The sequence below is a fragment of the Salmo salar genome, chromosome ssa09 (genome assembly GCF_905237065.1).
Source record: "Salmo salar chromosome ssa09, Ssal_v3.1, whole genome shotgun sequence".
NCBI classification, from domain to species: Eukaryota; Metazoa; Chordata; class Actinopteri; order Salmoniformes; family Salmonidae; genus Salmo; species Salmo salar.
The window spans coordinates 59,469,702-59,486,402 of record NC_059450.1 but is presented as its reverse complement, the minus strand read 5'-3'; the positions used below and the strand labels follow the sequence as shown (position 1 = coordinate 59,486,402).

The following is a 16,701-nucleotide window of genomic DNA, read 5'->3' as shown; positions in this document are numbered from 1 at the left end:
TTCCACGTGGTTTGAGATATTAGAAATGTAATCAAAGTTTACTGGAGGACAACTTATTTTTAACTAAGACAAAATCATTTATAACTGAATTTTTCCAGTATAATATAGGTTCAGCAAAACCCCTTAATGTTAGGGATACATTTAAATGTACCTTCAGAGGTCATTCATTTCATCAATAATAAAAAAGCAGTTTCTGGCTAAAGAGACAAGACTAACAAGGGACATCCATGAACTAATAGTACAGGTAGATAGCCATAAAATGATACTATAGAGATACAAAATATGTTAGAGGAAAAACAAAAAGAACTTGAGGAACTTATTCAAGAACGATCTAATGTAATCTATTACAAAAATAAAGCAAATTGGATGGAATATGGAGAAAAATGCACAAAATTCATCCTGAATCTCCAATACAGGAACACTAACAAAAATAATTTGCAGAAACTCATCCCTGGAGACGAAGTCATCTATGATTCTCCAAATTATATTTTAAAAGACGAAGCTAAATGAAGATTACGGTAAGCAATTTTTTCCAAATAATATAAAAAACGGAAAATTAACAAATGTACAGAAAGATCAGTGCGAAGGCCAAATAACAGAGGAAGAACTTTGAGGCTATTAAATCCTTTCAGTCTGGAAAAACCCCAGGGCTTGATGGCATACCGGTAGAGGTATATCAAGCCTTTTTTGATATACTAAAAGATCCATTGTTAGATTGTTTTAACTACTCCTATAGAAATGGTAGTCTGTCAGGTACTCAGCAGGAAGGTCTGATTTCTCTATTATTAAAACAAGACCCAGATGTAAAATATAAAGACTCAGTCTATCTAAAAAACTGGAGGCCCCATGCACTTCAATGTTGATGCAAAAATACTAGTGAAATGCATAGCACTCAGAATTAAAAGGGTTTTACCAGGTATTGTTCATCCTGATCAGACAGGTTTTTTACATGGACGATACATTGGAGATAATATACGACAACTACTAGAAATAATAGAACATCATGAAACATCTAAGAAGCCAGGCCTGGTATTTATAGCGGATTTTGAAAAGGCATTTGTTAAAGTAAGACTGGATTTTATTTATAAATGCCTGGATTTTTTTCTATTTCGGTACTTCTCTTATAAAATGGGTAAAAATAATGTATAGCAACCCCTGGTGTAAAATAGTAAATAACGGCTACTTCTCAGAGAGTTTTGAATTGTCAAGAGGAGTTAAACAAGGGTGACCGCAGTCACCATATGTATTCGTTATGGCCATCGAAATGCTAGCTATTAAAATCAGATCCAATAACAACATTAGAGGATTAGAAATCTAAGCCTTAAAAACAAAGGTGTCCATGTATGCCGATGACTCAAGTTTTATATTAAGTCCGCAAGCTAGATCCCTGCAATGTCTCATTGAAGATCTAGATAACTTTTCTGTACTCTCTGGACTAAAACCTAATTATGATAAGTGTACAATATTACATATGGGATCTTTAAAAAATACAACTTTTACATTACTCTGCAGTTTACCTATAAAATGGGCTGATGGTGAAGTAGACATCATTGGTATTCATATCACAAAAGTTATAAATAAGCTCTCCACAATTAATTTCAATTGAAAACTTGTAAAAATAGACAAGATCCTGCAACCATGGAGGTAAATACCTGTCTATTTATGGAAACATTGCCCTGATTAACTCATTAGTCATATCTCAGTTTACTCAATTATGGCGCTGCCTACTCCTGATGATTAGTTTTTCAAATCATATGAGCAAAGAATATTTCGCTTTTTCTGGGACCCTAAAGCAGACAAAATAAAACGTGCTTATCTATATAATGAATATGAATTGGGTGGGTTGAGATTATTAAATATAATAGCACTAAACCTCTCTCTAAAAGCTTCACTTATTCAAAACTTTTACTTGAACCCTAAATGGTTCTCAAGTAGATTACGAAGAAAAGCTCATCCATTGTTTAAAAATTGCCTTTTTGCCTTTGTGCAGATTGCCATGTCTCATTTTCGATTAATTTATCATTTTTTCCCAAAGTATCTCACTTTTTCAAACAAGCATTGCAGATCTGGCTACAATTTCAATTTCATCCCAATGAAAAGATAGAACAAATATTACAACAAATATTATGGCTGAATTCAAATGTGCTGGTTGATAAAATACCTGTATTTATTGGAAAGATGTTTGAAAAGGGTAATTTGTTTTTAAATGATATTGTAAATTGGAATGGTAGAGTTATGTCCTTCATGGAGTTATCAGAATTGTATGGGAAGGTCTGCTCAATCCAAGAGTACACCCAATTGATTACAGCATTACCCCAAAAATGGAGGAGGCAGGTGGCAGTGGGAGGAGGTAGGGAACTGGTTTGTCTGCCCAATATAAAGGATCAAAACTGGCGCAGGAATAAAATGAGCATAAATAGGAAAGTATTCCAGTTTCATTTGAGGACCATGATGTTGTTGACAACTGTGGCATACAGATTGCAAAATAGTTAGGAAGAGATTTTTTATGTACCGATTCCATGGAACAGGGTGTATGAGTTGATATATAAAACAACTCAAATTTCAAGACTTTGTGCTTTTCAGCTAAAATTATTATATATAATTCTTGCCACCAACAAAATGTTGAATATTTGGGGCATAAAATCATCGAAGCTCTGCAGATTTTGTTGTGAGGATACAGAATCAATAGACCATTTAGTTTGGTATTGCCCTCATGTAGCCTGTTTCTGTTCTCAGGTTCAGGAATGGCTGAAAATGCATAGCATTGATGTAAAATTGACCCTAGAAATAGTACTGTTAGGAGATCTGGTGAGACCCGGTCAGTCAATTACTAATATACTAATACTCTTCGTAAAAGTATTTATCTTCAACTCGCAATCTGTGGATTCTATTTGATTAGATAGATTGAAATTGTACGTTAAACATCACAGCATAGTTGAAAGATATATATGTTCTGTAGAAATCTGAAGAGGGTGGCCAGCAGAGATAGATGGGATGGGCTGAGGGAAGCTGAGGGTTGGGATGTGGAATTGGAGACAAGTGGGAGTGGAGATGCTGTGCGGGAGATAGAATGATGGTCAAAGATAATAGTAAAAACAAAGAACTCTAAATAAAACATAATAAAAAGTACGTTTGAATGACACTGAGGGGCACTGTTTTTACAACTAATGCCGGTTTGCCAGAGGCTGATGCCGTGCACGTGTTTGTATACATGCATATACACACTCTCATTCAAATAAATGCATAAACGAACACACACATACATGTAATAGTGCCAGACATGCACACAAACATATACAGTTGGCATTGCTGTTATTATTTTAGTTGTCCTTGATGTTCTTTGTTTAAAATTATTTAAAAAAAAATATTTTGTAACTTTTCTTTGCATTGTTGTTTACTGTTTTCTTCTGTCTTTTCCTTTTTTCTCTTTAGTTCATTCTCTTGGTTGTTGGTGCATTGGGGGGTTCTTGGGGGTGGGGAATGAAATTAATTGTATTTTTTATTTTTCTTCTTGGGGAGGACTGTGGGAGGGGTCTCGAATGGTTGAGGGCCAGCTATTGGGGAACTGTGGGGGGGGGGGGGGTGTGAAAGATCTGTCAACGTGCCCTTGAGCAGGGCATTGACCCTGGATGCTTCTGTGTGTCGCTCTGAATGGGAGTCTGTTGGATGACTGGTATGATGTAGTTGTTGAGCGGCTTCACTGCAAGTATATTGTATGTTTTGGATATTCAATCAAAAAACATTTTAAATAAATTTAAAAAAACCTTGAGGTGTTCGGATCACAAAGAAGAACATTCGTGAGACGCAGAAAAAATGTAAAGATGCTGGAGGAGTGCTTGCCACCATCTGTCAAGCATGGTGGAGGCAATGTGATGGTCTGGGGGTGCTTTGGTGATGGTAAAGTGGGACATTTGTACAGGGCAAAAGGGATCTTGAAGAAGGAAGGCTATCACTCCATTTTGCAACGCTACGCCATACCCTGTGGACGGCGCTTAATTGGAGCCAATTTCCTCCTACAAAGCACAGCTCCAAACTATGCAATAACTGTTTAGGGAAGAAGCAGTCAGCTGGAGTGGCCAGCACAGTCACCGGATCTCAACCATATTGAGCTGTGTGGTATGTAAGAAGTGCCCATCAAGCCAATCCAACTTGTGGGAATTGTTTCAGGAAGCATGTGGTGAAATCTCTTCAGATTACCACAACAAATTGACAACTAGAATGCCAAAGATCTGCAAGGCTGTAATTGCTGCAAATGGAGGATTTTTTGACGAAAGCAAAGTTGGAAGGACACAATTATTACCTCAATTAAAAATCATTATTTATAACCTTGTCAACGTCTTGACTATATTTCCTATTCATTTTGCAACTCATTTCATGTATGTTTTCATGGAAAACAAGTACATTTCTAAGTGACCCCAAACTTTTGAACGGTAGTGTATATAACAGCCTATTAGTTTAAAGCATGTTTGAGATAAATCCAACATTTTCTCATTGATCAAGTGTCACTCACTGATCAAGTGTACAAATAAACTCCCATATAATATCAAACAGATAAAGTTAACCCACAATTTATAATGATACAGATGGAGTTTGTATTTTGCATATCAAAACCCTATGTTTTTTCATGTAAAAATGTGTCTGTCTTTAGAATTTCATACAACTGTCGGTACGAATTACAGTTCTCATAACATTTTACAATGATACAGCATGCAGTTTGCATTTTGCATGTAAAAACCCTATGTTTTTCATGTAAAAATGTGTCTGTCTTTGGAATTTCATACAAATGTCAGTATGAATTATAGTTTTCATAACGTTCTACACATTGAAACGAACATGAACTGTAAATGTAATCATTGTGCATTATTTTCAGTACAAATTAAGCTCCTAAAAGGATTGACACTTACTGTAGATAACATGGTTGACATAACATATTCTACCATATTATCTGTGTACCTTTTAAAATTCAGATAAATATCCCATGAAATAAAAAACATAGTGTCTCCAAAAAGTATTCACACCCTTTTACTTTTTCCACATTTTGTTTAATCCAAGCAAAGTTGGATTAAAATCTATTTAATTGTCATTTTTTTCTCCAATGATCGACACACAAAATATATGACAAATAAAACACTAATATATCTTGATTTGATAAGTATTCATCCCCCTGAGTCAATACATGTTAGAATCACCTTTGGCAGTGATTACAGCTGTGTGTCTTTCTGGGTAAGTCTCTAAGAGCTTTTCACACCTGGATTGTGCAACATCTGCCCATTATTCTTGAAAAGAAATTGGTTGTCAAATTGGTTGTTGATCATTGCTAAGACAACCATTTTCAGGTCTTGCCATAGATTTTCAAGCATATTTAAGTCAAAACTGTAACTCAGCCACTCAGGAACATTCACTGTCTTCTTGGTAAGCAACTCCAGTGTAGATTTGGCTTTGTGTTTTAGGATATTGTCCTGCTGAAAGGTGAATTCGTCTCCCAGTGTCTGGTGGAAAGCAGACTGAACCCAGTTTTCTTCTAGGATTTTCCTGTGCTTAGCGCCATTCCATAAATGTTTTTATCCTGAAAAACTCCCCAGTCCTTAATGAATACAAGCATAACCATAACATGATACAGCCATCACTATGTTTGAAAATATGGAGAATGGTACTCAGTAATGTGTTGTATTGGATTTGCCCAAAACATAACACTTTGTATTCAGGACAAAAAGTGAAATTGCTTTGCATAACTTTTTGCAGTATCACTTTTGTGCATTGTTGCAAACAGGATGCATGTTGTGTAATATTTTTATTCTGTACAGGCCTCCTTTTCAATCTGTCAATTAGGTTAGAATTGTGAAGTAACTACAATGCTGTATATCCATCTTCAGTTTTCTCAGATCACAGCCATTAAACTCTTTGTTTTAAAGTCACCATTGGCCTCATGGTGAAATCCCTGAGTTTCCTTCCTCTGTGGCAACGGAGATATAGGAAGGACGCCTGCATCTTTATGTGACTGGGTGTATTGATATACCATCCAAAGTGTAATTAATAACTTCACCGTGCTCAAAGGGATATGCAAAATCTGCTATTACATTTTTTACCCATCTACCAATAGGTGCCCCTCTTTGCAAGGCATTAGAAAACCTCCCTGGTCTTTGTGATTGAATCTGTGTTTGAAATTCCCTGCTCGACTGAGGGACCTCACAGATAATTGTATGTGTGGAGTACAGCGATGAGGTAGTCATTCAAAAAAATCATGTTGAACACTATTACTGCACACAAAGTGAGTCCATGCAACGTATTATGTGAGTTGTTAAGCACATCTTTACTCCTGAACTAATTTAGGCTTGCCATAACAAAGGGGTTAAATACTTATTGACTCAAGACATTTCAGCTTTTCATATTTTTATTAATTCAATTTTTTTCTTGAAAAACAAAGTTCCACTTTGACTTGATGGAGTATTGTGTAGGCTAGATAACAGGGTTGAGGTGAAGATCAGCCATTCCTCATGTGGTGAAGAGCATTGGACCACATGGTGTAAAAATTAAATTAGGAATTATACATATCTTCCACACATAACAAAAGTTGAATCAAATAAAATTTTTGCTAACATTAATTAAGGGAACAGGGTTGACGTGTTGATCTAGACCACCTCAGTCAAAGATAAGAGTTATAAACTGACCATAAAGACAGAGAATACTAACTTCCTTTCCCGCCATGCTGTTCAGGAGGCCCAAACGAAGTCATGTGCCGTGAAACATATAACTTGGTGAAATGGTCAATTATTTTAAAGGGGTAAATTGTTTGCATAAGAGGGACAGACGTAAATGCATCACTAATCCCATAAATATAAAAAAATATCTTCAGAAATGTCTTTGTTAAAGCAACAAAATAACTAGGTCTTTCAAAAAAAAAAAATATATATATTGAATAATAAAACATAGAATCTACCTACAGTGAAGACGCTCAACATTTACATTACATTCAGTCATCTATCAGACTCCCATCCAGAGCGACCTACAGGAGCAACCAGGGTCAAGCACCCCGCCCAAGGGCACGTCGACAGATCTCCCACCAAGTCAAAACTGGGACCTGAACCAGCGGCCTATCGGCCTCCAGGCCAAGCTCTCAACCGCCAGGCCACCGACCATCCAAGATCCCCTGCACAGTTCCCCGAGAGCTGCTCCTCAACCATGAAAGCCCCCCCTGTGCAAAAAAAACCCCCAACCTCTCCCTCCATTCTGTGTGTATGATATCATGGTTCCACACATGTTAAAGCACTGCTGTGTGTCTGTGAAGTTCCTTGACACGTGATTACAAATAAAACACATTTCAATGACATCATGCCACGTGATTACAAATAGAACACATTTCAATGACATCGCATAACCCACTGTATTCAGTTCCATAGTTGTTGACTGTGGATGAAGCGGCTTTAGCAGAAAAGAGAGGGAAGAGAAGAGGGAAGGAAATAATAGGGAAGGGAAGACTAGAATAGGGATAGAGTACAGTAGCACAAATATGTATATTTATCCACAATGTGTGCTGATCTACATAACTCTAACAAAAGAGGGCTGTCGAAATTCCTTTTGAAGATAAAATTAAAATCCCTTGTGTCCTCTAATTATTTTTTGGGATGGACTAAGTGAACTTCCAGAGAGAGTGTGAGCTGAATGGCAATAGCAGCATACGAAAGCCCTGGACCATGAAAAACTAGTTTGGTGTAGCTATTTTGTGTAAACAGTGATCATTTGGAGCCTTTCTTCTTGGTGTAATCAAACCTTGTATCATTGGCTGATCTCTGGTCTGCTCAGCTGTTCTCAGATCTAGTGTGTGGGCCTCCAGGAACTGTTCTAGAGTCAGAGTTAGATGAGCCCAGGGCTGGAGATGGTCTGGACATGAGGCACCGTGGCATGGTTAGTGAAACATATTTTAATGTACAGCTGGCCTCACTCAATGTTTACCTACATAGAAAACCCAGCATCAATCAATCAATCGTTTCCCTATATACCAATAGCAAACAAACACCAACTACTTCACGTTTTATTACAATCCAATAGCAAACCAAACATCTACTTCTCAATGTTTCCCTACAAACTCAATATCAACCACTCAGCCTTTCGCAACAACAATAGCAAACCAAACATCAAGCACCCAACTTTCCCTACAAACCACTAGCAAACCAAACATCAAGCACCCAACTTTCCCTACAAACCAATAGCAAACCAAACATCAAGCACCCAACTTTCCCTACAAACCAAAAGCAAACCAAACATCAAGCACCCAACTTTCCCTACAAACCAATAGCAAACCAAACATCAACCTCTCCAGCTCTAAGCACTTTCACCCATAGACACAACTTTTTCCTCCACACTTCCAGTTCCTTCCGAACAATAACACACCCTGGCCCTAGACAGGAAGCTTGGCCTCGTCCCATGTGTTGCATTTCGTTTTCAGAATGTCAGCCCAAACATACATTTGGTGACGAACGTCGTAACCTTTTACAAGCCTCCATTAAAAGTTAAGGGGTTGCGCTGCAATACACTGTGTGGTGCTACTCAATGTTTTTCTATGGCAACTTATGACTGGCATGGCATTATAAAACACCTTCCGATTCAGCCAAGCTATAATCCAGACTCCATTCGTGTCTTCGACGCAGTGAGTAAATATTCTTTACAGTTGTTTCCGACATTAGACTTTTCTCAATGCATCATATGTAACATGCGACATTTGCAAACATGGTGGACGCATTGGAATATGGACATTTGCATCCATTGTCTGGTAATGGAAGGACATGCACTAGCACCATCCAAAATTAAAAAATGAAAACATACACGTGTGGCCATGTCACGTCCTGACCATAGTAAGATGTAATTTTCTATGGTCGAGTAGGTCAGGGCGTGACAGGGGGTGTTTTGGGTTGTTCTATGTTTTCTATTTCTATGTTTTAGTTCTAGTTATTCTATTTCTATGTTGGGATTGTTTGGGTTGATCTCCAATTGGAGGCAGCTGATCCTTGTTGCCTCTGATTAGAGATCATATTTAAGTAGGGGTTTTGTGGGTAGTTGTTTTCTGTTTAGTGTATGTCACCTGACGGAACTGTTGTCGGTCGTTTTGTCGTTTTGTTTAAATATATTCATTAAAAGTAAATATGAGCACTTCACACGCCGCACCTTGGTCTCCTTTATACGACCCGCGTTACAGGCCACCCATACCTAAACACACACAGTGTCTGTAATACAGTGAAAAACAAATAGTTGTTTGGCCCAGCAATAAGAGCATAAAAAATTGTGAGAAAAGAGAGAAATAGAGCGTAGTGAGAATGCTGTTCATTGACTATACAGCTCACTGTTCATCACCACAGTCCCCTCCAAGCTTGTCACCAAGCTTGGGACCCTGGGACTGAACACCTCCCTCTGCAACTGGATCCTGGACTTTCCGACGGGCCGACCCCAGGTGGTGAGGGTAGGCAACATTACCTATGCCATGCTGACTGACCCACAACACGTGGGCCCCACAGGGGATGTGTGCTTAGTCCCATCCTGTACTCCCTGTTCACCCACGACTGTGTGGCCACGCACGACTCCAACACCGTCATCAAGTTTGTTGACGACACGACGATGGTAGGCCTGATCACCGGCGATGATGAGACAGCCTACAGGGAGGAGCTCAGTGACCTGGCAGTGTGGTGCCAGAACAACAACCTCTTCCTCAATGTCAGTAAGACCAAGGAGCTCATCATGGACTACAGGAAACAGGCCCCCCATCCACATCAACAGGGCTACAGTGGAGCGGGTCGAGAGCTTTAAGTTCCTCGGTGTCCAAATCACTAAGGACTTAAAAATCAAATCAAATCCTATTGGTCACATACACATGTTTAGCAGATGTTATTGCGGGTGTAGCGATATGCTTGTGCTTCTAGTTCCGACAGTGCAGCAATATCTAACAAGTAATATCTAACAATTTCACAACATACACCCAATACACACAAATCTAAGTAAAGGAAAGGAATTAGGAATATATAAATATATGGACGAGCAATGTTAGAGTGGCATAGACTAAGATACAATAGAATAGTATAGAATAAAGTATATACATATGAGATTAGTAATGCAAGATATGTAAACATTATTAAAGTTACATTATTAAAGTGACTAGTATTCCATTTATTAAAGTGGCCAATGATTTCTAGTCTGTGTATATAGGCAGCAGCCTCTCTGTGCTAGTGATGGCTGTTTAACAGTGATGGCCTTGAGATAGAAGCTGTTTTTCAGTCTCTCGGCCCCAGGTTTGATGCACCTGTACTGACCTCACCTTCTGGATGATAGCGGGGTGAACAGGCAGTGGCTCGGGTGGTTGTTGTCCTTGCTGATCTTTTTGGCCTTTCTGTGAAAGTCTAGTACATCACTGGGACCGAGTTCCCTGTCATCCAAGACCTCTATATCAGGTGGTGGGAAAGGAAGGCCGGTAATCGCACAAAAGACACCCAAGCCATAGACTGTTCTCTCTGCTTCCGCATAGCAAGCGGTACCGGAGCATCAAGTCTGACACCAACAGGCTCCTGAACAGCTTCTATCCCCAAGCCATAAGACTGCTAAAGAGTTAACAAAATGGCTACATAGGCTATCTGCATTGACCCTTCTATTTCATTTTTTTCTCTATGCACATTTTACACACACACACACACACGCAAGCACGCACGCACGCACGCACGCACGCACACACACACACACACACACACACACACACACAATATACGCTGTTGCTACTCTGTTTATCACACTGTATATAGCTACTGACCCTGGATCTGACCCTGTATATAGCTACTGACCCTGGAACTGACCCTGTATATAGCTACTGACCCTGTATATAGCTACTGACCCAGGATCTGACCCTACATATAGCTACTGACCCTGGAACTGACCCTGTATATAGCTACTGACCCTGTATATAGCTACTGACCCTGGATCTGACCCTGTATATAGCTACTGACCCTGGAACTGACCCTGTATATAGCTACTGACCCTGTATATAGCTACTGACCCAGGATCTGACCCTACATATAGCTTACTTACTTTTTCGTGTTCTTCTTATTTCGATTTCTTGTATGTTTCTGCTCCACTTGACTTTTTATTTGATTTGTTATAGTACAACTGACTGATATAGAGTACTGCATTGTTGGGAAAAAAGCAAGCAAGAAAGGTGTTTGACTGTACTAGTGCACATGGCAATAAAAACCTGAAACATAACTGAGCTGCAAATGTCAAAGATGGACTGGCAGCTCAAAAAATCTGTGTGCGTCTTTGTGTGCACATATGTATATTAAAAGATGAAAACAGGCTAGAGTCACTCTGGACAGGATGGCGCGGTTACGGTTAGGCCTCACTCTTGGCTCAGTCCCCCTTGAACAATCAGGTTTTTAAAATGCCCTGGTAGGACAATCAATCATAAGGCTTTAAAATACAGGGCCTAAGAGTTTTCTTGGCTTCTCTATCCATGCCTGGAAAACACATAAAACATTAATACCATATATTTTTCTTCTGTTGTGTTTGATGGAGCGGGTTCCTCTGTTGGGATGACATTGATAGATATAATGTTGCAGCTGCTATACAGAAGATGGTCCTCAGTAGCAAGCTGTTTGCTGCTATGGTACCAGTATAGCAATTACAGGTGTGTTTTAGGACCATGTGGCCGCCTTTGAGACGGCGGTCAGGCTGTTTGCAACCAATGGTTTTCTAAAGCCGGTGAGACATGTTGAATTTGTTTTCATCCTATGAATTTGGCTCTAGCGTTTGAACGGTTTGGACCATTAGCTACAATGACCCTATTCCTGAAAGGTAAGCCTCTCAGGAACATATATATGTTTTCGGTTGCCCTCTACAATGCCCACAAGCCACGCAGGACTCGTTAGAAGGGACTGTGACAAAACCGCACATAATGACTCGGGGGGGGGGGGGGAAATGAATTGAAGTTCCTGTTCTAAGAAAGATGAAATTCACAATGATCCTGATGATCTTCCTTCTGCGTTCCTGAACCTTTCAACACCTCTCTGATGCATTTTAAATCCCTCTAGCATTCTCATTCGGACAGAACTTTGGCATGACCCGATTTGACATATTTTATTGTTACGGTATTTCTAAGGCCAGATTAAAAAGTTTCATCAAATCATTTTTACACATTCTTTTCGGATACCCCCAAGTGTCCTAAAATAGAGAATAAAATGGTCCATGTTGTCACTATCTTAAAACAAATATGTGTTAATAAGGCAGTAATACAATACAGAAAATGCTTTTTAGAGGAATTTACTGTAGGCTAATTCAGCATTGTAAATGTCTGCCACATCTGCCTCTGGCTCTCACCATTCCTAAAAAGTGGTTTTCAATCAAAGCCCTAATTTAAAGGTGCTTGTCAGACCAATGTCATTACAAAATGCAGCCTAAATCATATGAATCAGCCAATAACTCCTCCTTCAGATACATACCTGTGTAGCTCCTGTTCTGAGCACTCTGTTCTTAGACTTCCAGTTTTCCATGTACCCTGATAGAAGTCTACGGGGGCAAGAGAGACTGTCATCCATAGTTTTGTTTTGTTTCAAAAGCCACTGCTAACTTGAGCTATTCCATGACCAAATCAAAGACTTGATTTGAAGTTACTTAGAGCTGATTTGGCTTCTTTTGAATATGGTGAGCTTGTCCGTATCGCACCTCTAGTTTTTTGGTTATTGTTGGCTAAAGTTAACTCAAATTGGCAGTGGCTTTTGAAACAAATCTGAACCATTGATGTCTCCACTGGCCCCATAGATTACTTTCTTGGTAACTGACAAAACAGAGACTGAAAAAGTGAAGATATCTTTGAATAACTATATATTCATAAAATATTGTCTTTCTAATAAAGTTAGATGATATTTGATATAGAGGAAGTCTTTCATAAAGACCCCAAAAAATCAAGTCTTTGTACTTTGCTTTTATAGGAGTTTTCCATTTGTTCGACTATTTCGTTCAAGATACAACACAGTGAGCACGTTTACATAATTCATAAATCGATATTAAACTGATTATGGCAGAAGGCTGAGTATGGCATTAGTCATGTAAACGCCTTACTCTGCTTATCTTAATTGGCGTAAGGTCAAAATCGAAGTTAGCATATGCAGATTAAAACACCTGGTTTTATGAGCAATCTTTGAAATTATTAGGTCATGTAAACAGCTTAATCAGCATTCCAACGGTGTATTTGATATGGGCATCCGATAGGCAAAAGTACAGGCAGGGAATAGGCAAAAAGGCATCGTTAGTGAGAATGGCCAAAACTATGATACACAGGAGGACTAATACAGGAAAAACAGAGCTCAGAATAGAAGTGTGTCACAAAACAAACAATACTTTACAATGATGGGGTGCAAAGAACTGAACTAAATAGTGTGTGGTAATGACATACAGGTGTGTGAACAGGTGATCAGAATTCAGGTGAATGGGATCTGGAGAGCGAGCTGCGTTCAGAGGATCTATATGTTTGAGAGTGTGAGCTGGAAAGTGAGCTGGAGAGTGAGCTGCGTTCAGGGGATCTATGTGTTTGAGAGTGTGAGCTGGAAATTGAGCTGGAAAGTGAGCTACGTTCAGGGGATCTACGTATTTGAGAGTGTGAGTTGGGAGCATACGTTTCAGTCACTGTGGCAGAACGCTTATTTGATTGCCGATTTTGTGCATTTATCAAAAGTTCCATTAGCTAACCTGATTTGAGATGTGTCCATGTAAACAGGATTATTAGGGAAATCGTTCTATATGCAAAGCATGTAAACGTTTTAAACAAACTATTCATTAATCTGACTATCCACAATAATTGTATTATTGTGTGCATGTAACCGTGTTCATTGCTGATTATCGAATTACCTTTGTTTGGCCTTTTAACAATCAAATAATATATTTTTTTAAGGATCTCTTACCTAGCTTGATGACTGCGGCCATTTTTGCTACAAGGCCATGGGTCATGTTCAATTGCGTAGAAATGCAGGAAATGGCCTTTAGATGACCTTCCACTAGGTTTGGTCCCCCCCACCTCTAAAACCAAAGTTGCGCCCCTGAATTTAACCACCAGCTCCAGTTAGCCCCGAGTGTGCTGTAGGACTGTAGAACTATATCAATCATTAACGGTGTGTGTGTTTGTGTGTGCATGCTTGTGCATAAAAATATGGGCACAAGATGAAGTGTGCCCCTATATGACAGGCAGAAACACTCACACCCACTGTGACTAATAGGTATCAGTCCCAGGTATCATCATCTTGTGCAACACCACTCAGATTGGAACAGATGAGATGCCGTGTAAAACACGACTCCCCTGAAATGTGTTGCAACCCATCAGTCAAGACTGCCATCTCCTCTCTCCACCGCCTGACTTCAATGTTCTCACTCTCTCTCTCAACACATGTCTCTTCAAGAGGGCCTTCAAAGAGATGTAACCCATGGCAACAACTCTAAACAGTCAGCCGCAACACCAAACCGCCTTTGTACAGATGTCAATAGCAGAGCTGGGTTGAGCTAGAAGACACCCTGCCAGATGAATTCATTGATATGAGACAGGGAGAGGTTGAAAAGAGCAGATAGGGACAGTTAGTTTCACGTCAGCTGATGGCGACCTTCCCCAATGACACTGTATGTGCAAAATGGCTGCCATGCATCATTAAAGTGCACAAAGTAAAACATTGGTAGAGGATGAGGTAAGTCACTATGTGCTATGATGATACATGAACAAAATAGTTACTGCTATGCAAGCGGCAAGCCACTATAACACAACAGGGTCATATTCATTAGTTCACACCTTAGCAAAACCTTTAGCAACAGAACATTTTTTACAACAAAAATGAGAGTTGAAGTTCAGGTAGCCCCTCCCTGTCTCGGTCCATTTTTGTCTCTTTCATTTCTAGTGAATATGACCCAGGTAGCACCAGAAAGTATGTGACAGTAAAAGCATGTGTGGTGTGACCTGTCCGGGCGTCTAGCGTCCTACCATCACTGCCGATGCCGCGGGTGACCAGTACGTCCGGCGAGGGCGTCTGTCTGGAGCGTGACCCGAACGAGTCCAGGCTGTCGAAGGAGTCCTCTCGGCCGTGGCGAGGTGGGGAGAGCGAGTCGCTGCGCTCCGAGTCCCAGCTGTCAATGTAGCCGCTGTCCCGTATGCTGCGTTGGGGGCTCTCCGTTTCCTCCGCCTCCTAACACACACATACACACACATACACACACACACACACACACACAAAAAAACATCCACCACGTCAATGTACATTTTTTTTGTGTTGAGATTATCCCAATATCCCATCCAATCCGGATCCATCACTCACCATGATTCCTCCAACCTGGACAATTACACTCACTTCCTCTCCCTCTCTCCGATTTGAATAGATTTTCTACCTCTGTCTCTCTTTGTGCATCTATGAGCTGCAGCAGTGTATCCTGGTCTGTGGCCTCCTTGGTTTCCAGGGCTGAGAAAAAGCTTTTCATTCCCGCCTGCCTGAGGAACCTCCTGGTCCTGCCTTGTTTCACTTCCCCCCTCCCATTCCCCCTCCTGGCAGCCACCTACCCCCCTCTTTACCCCCCCCCCCCCCCTCTCTATCGCCTTACTTTACCCCTCTCTCTCCTACTCCCTCTCTTCCCCTCGCTCTTTCTGTCTCTTTCCCTCCTTCAGCCCCTCTCAATTCAATTCAATTCAATTCAATTCAATTCATTTCAATTCAAAGGGCTTTATTGGCATGGGAAACATATGTTTACATTGCCCAAGCAAGTGAAATAGTCAAATAAACAATACAAAATGAACTGTAAACATTAAGCTCACACAAGTTTCAAAGGAATAGAGACATTTACAATGTCATATTTTGGCTATGTACAGTGTTATAACAATGTGCAAATAGTTAAAGTACAAAAGGGAAAATAAATAAACATAAATATGGATTGTATTTACAGTGGTGTTTGTTCTTCACTGGTTGCCATTTTCTTGTGGCAACAAGTCACAAATCTCGCTGTTGTGATGCCACACTGGTATTTCACCCAATAGATATGGGAGTTTATCAAAATTGGACTTATTTTCAAATTCTTTCTGGGTCTGTGTAATCTGAGGGAAATATGTGTCTCTAATATGGTCATACATTTGGAAGGAGGTTAGGAACTGCAGCTCAGTTTCCATCTTGTTTTGTGGGCAGTGTGCACATAGCCTGTCTTCTCTTTAGAGCCAGGTCTCCCAACTGTGGCCTCTCTTAATGGCTATGCTCACTGAGTCTGTACATAGTCAAAGATTTCCTTAATTTTGGGTCAGTCACAGTGGTCAGGTATTCTGCCACTGTTTACTCTCTGTTTAGGGCCAAATAGCATTCCAGTTTGCTCTGTTTTTTTGTTAATTCTTTCCAATGTGTCAGGTAATTATCTTTTAGTTTTCTCATGATTTGGTTGGGTCTAATTGTGTTGCTGTTGCTGTCCTGGGGCTCTGTGGGGTCTGTTTGTGTTTGTGAATAGAGCCCCAGGACCAGCTTGCTTAGGAGACTCTTCTCTAGGTTAATCTCTCTGTAGGTGATGGAGTGGTTATGAAAGGTTTGGGAATCGCTTCCTTTTAGATGGTTGTAGAATTTAACTGATCTTTTCTGGATTTAATAATCAGCGGTTATCAGCCCAATTCTGCTCTGCATGCATTATTTAGTGTTTTACGTCGTACACGGACAATATTTTTGCAGAATT

At 39.9% G+C, this 16,701-nt stretch overlaps 1 protein-coding gene across 13 annotated transcripts in view; it reads right to left on the bottom strand.

Moving 5' to 3' along the window:
* Positions 1–16,701, bottom strand: part of LOC106611539 (LIM and calponin homology domains-containing protein 1) — a 170,400-nt gene that overhangs the window by 47,954 nt on the left and 105,745 nt on the right. For all 13 annotated transcript variants that reach the window (XM_045723846.1, XM_045723841.1, XM_045723842.1 and 10 more), the window contains one exon: positions 14,987–15,188. In XM_045723846.1, the coding sequence (XP_045579802.1) occupies positions 14,987–15,188 (202 nt within the window). The remainder of the gene's footprint in view (positions 1–14,986; positions 15,189–16,701) is intronic.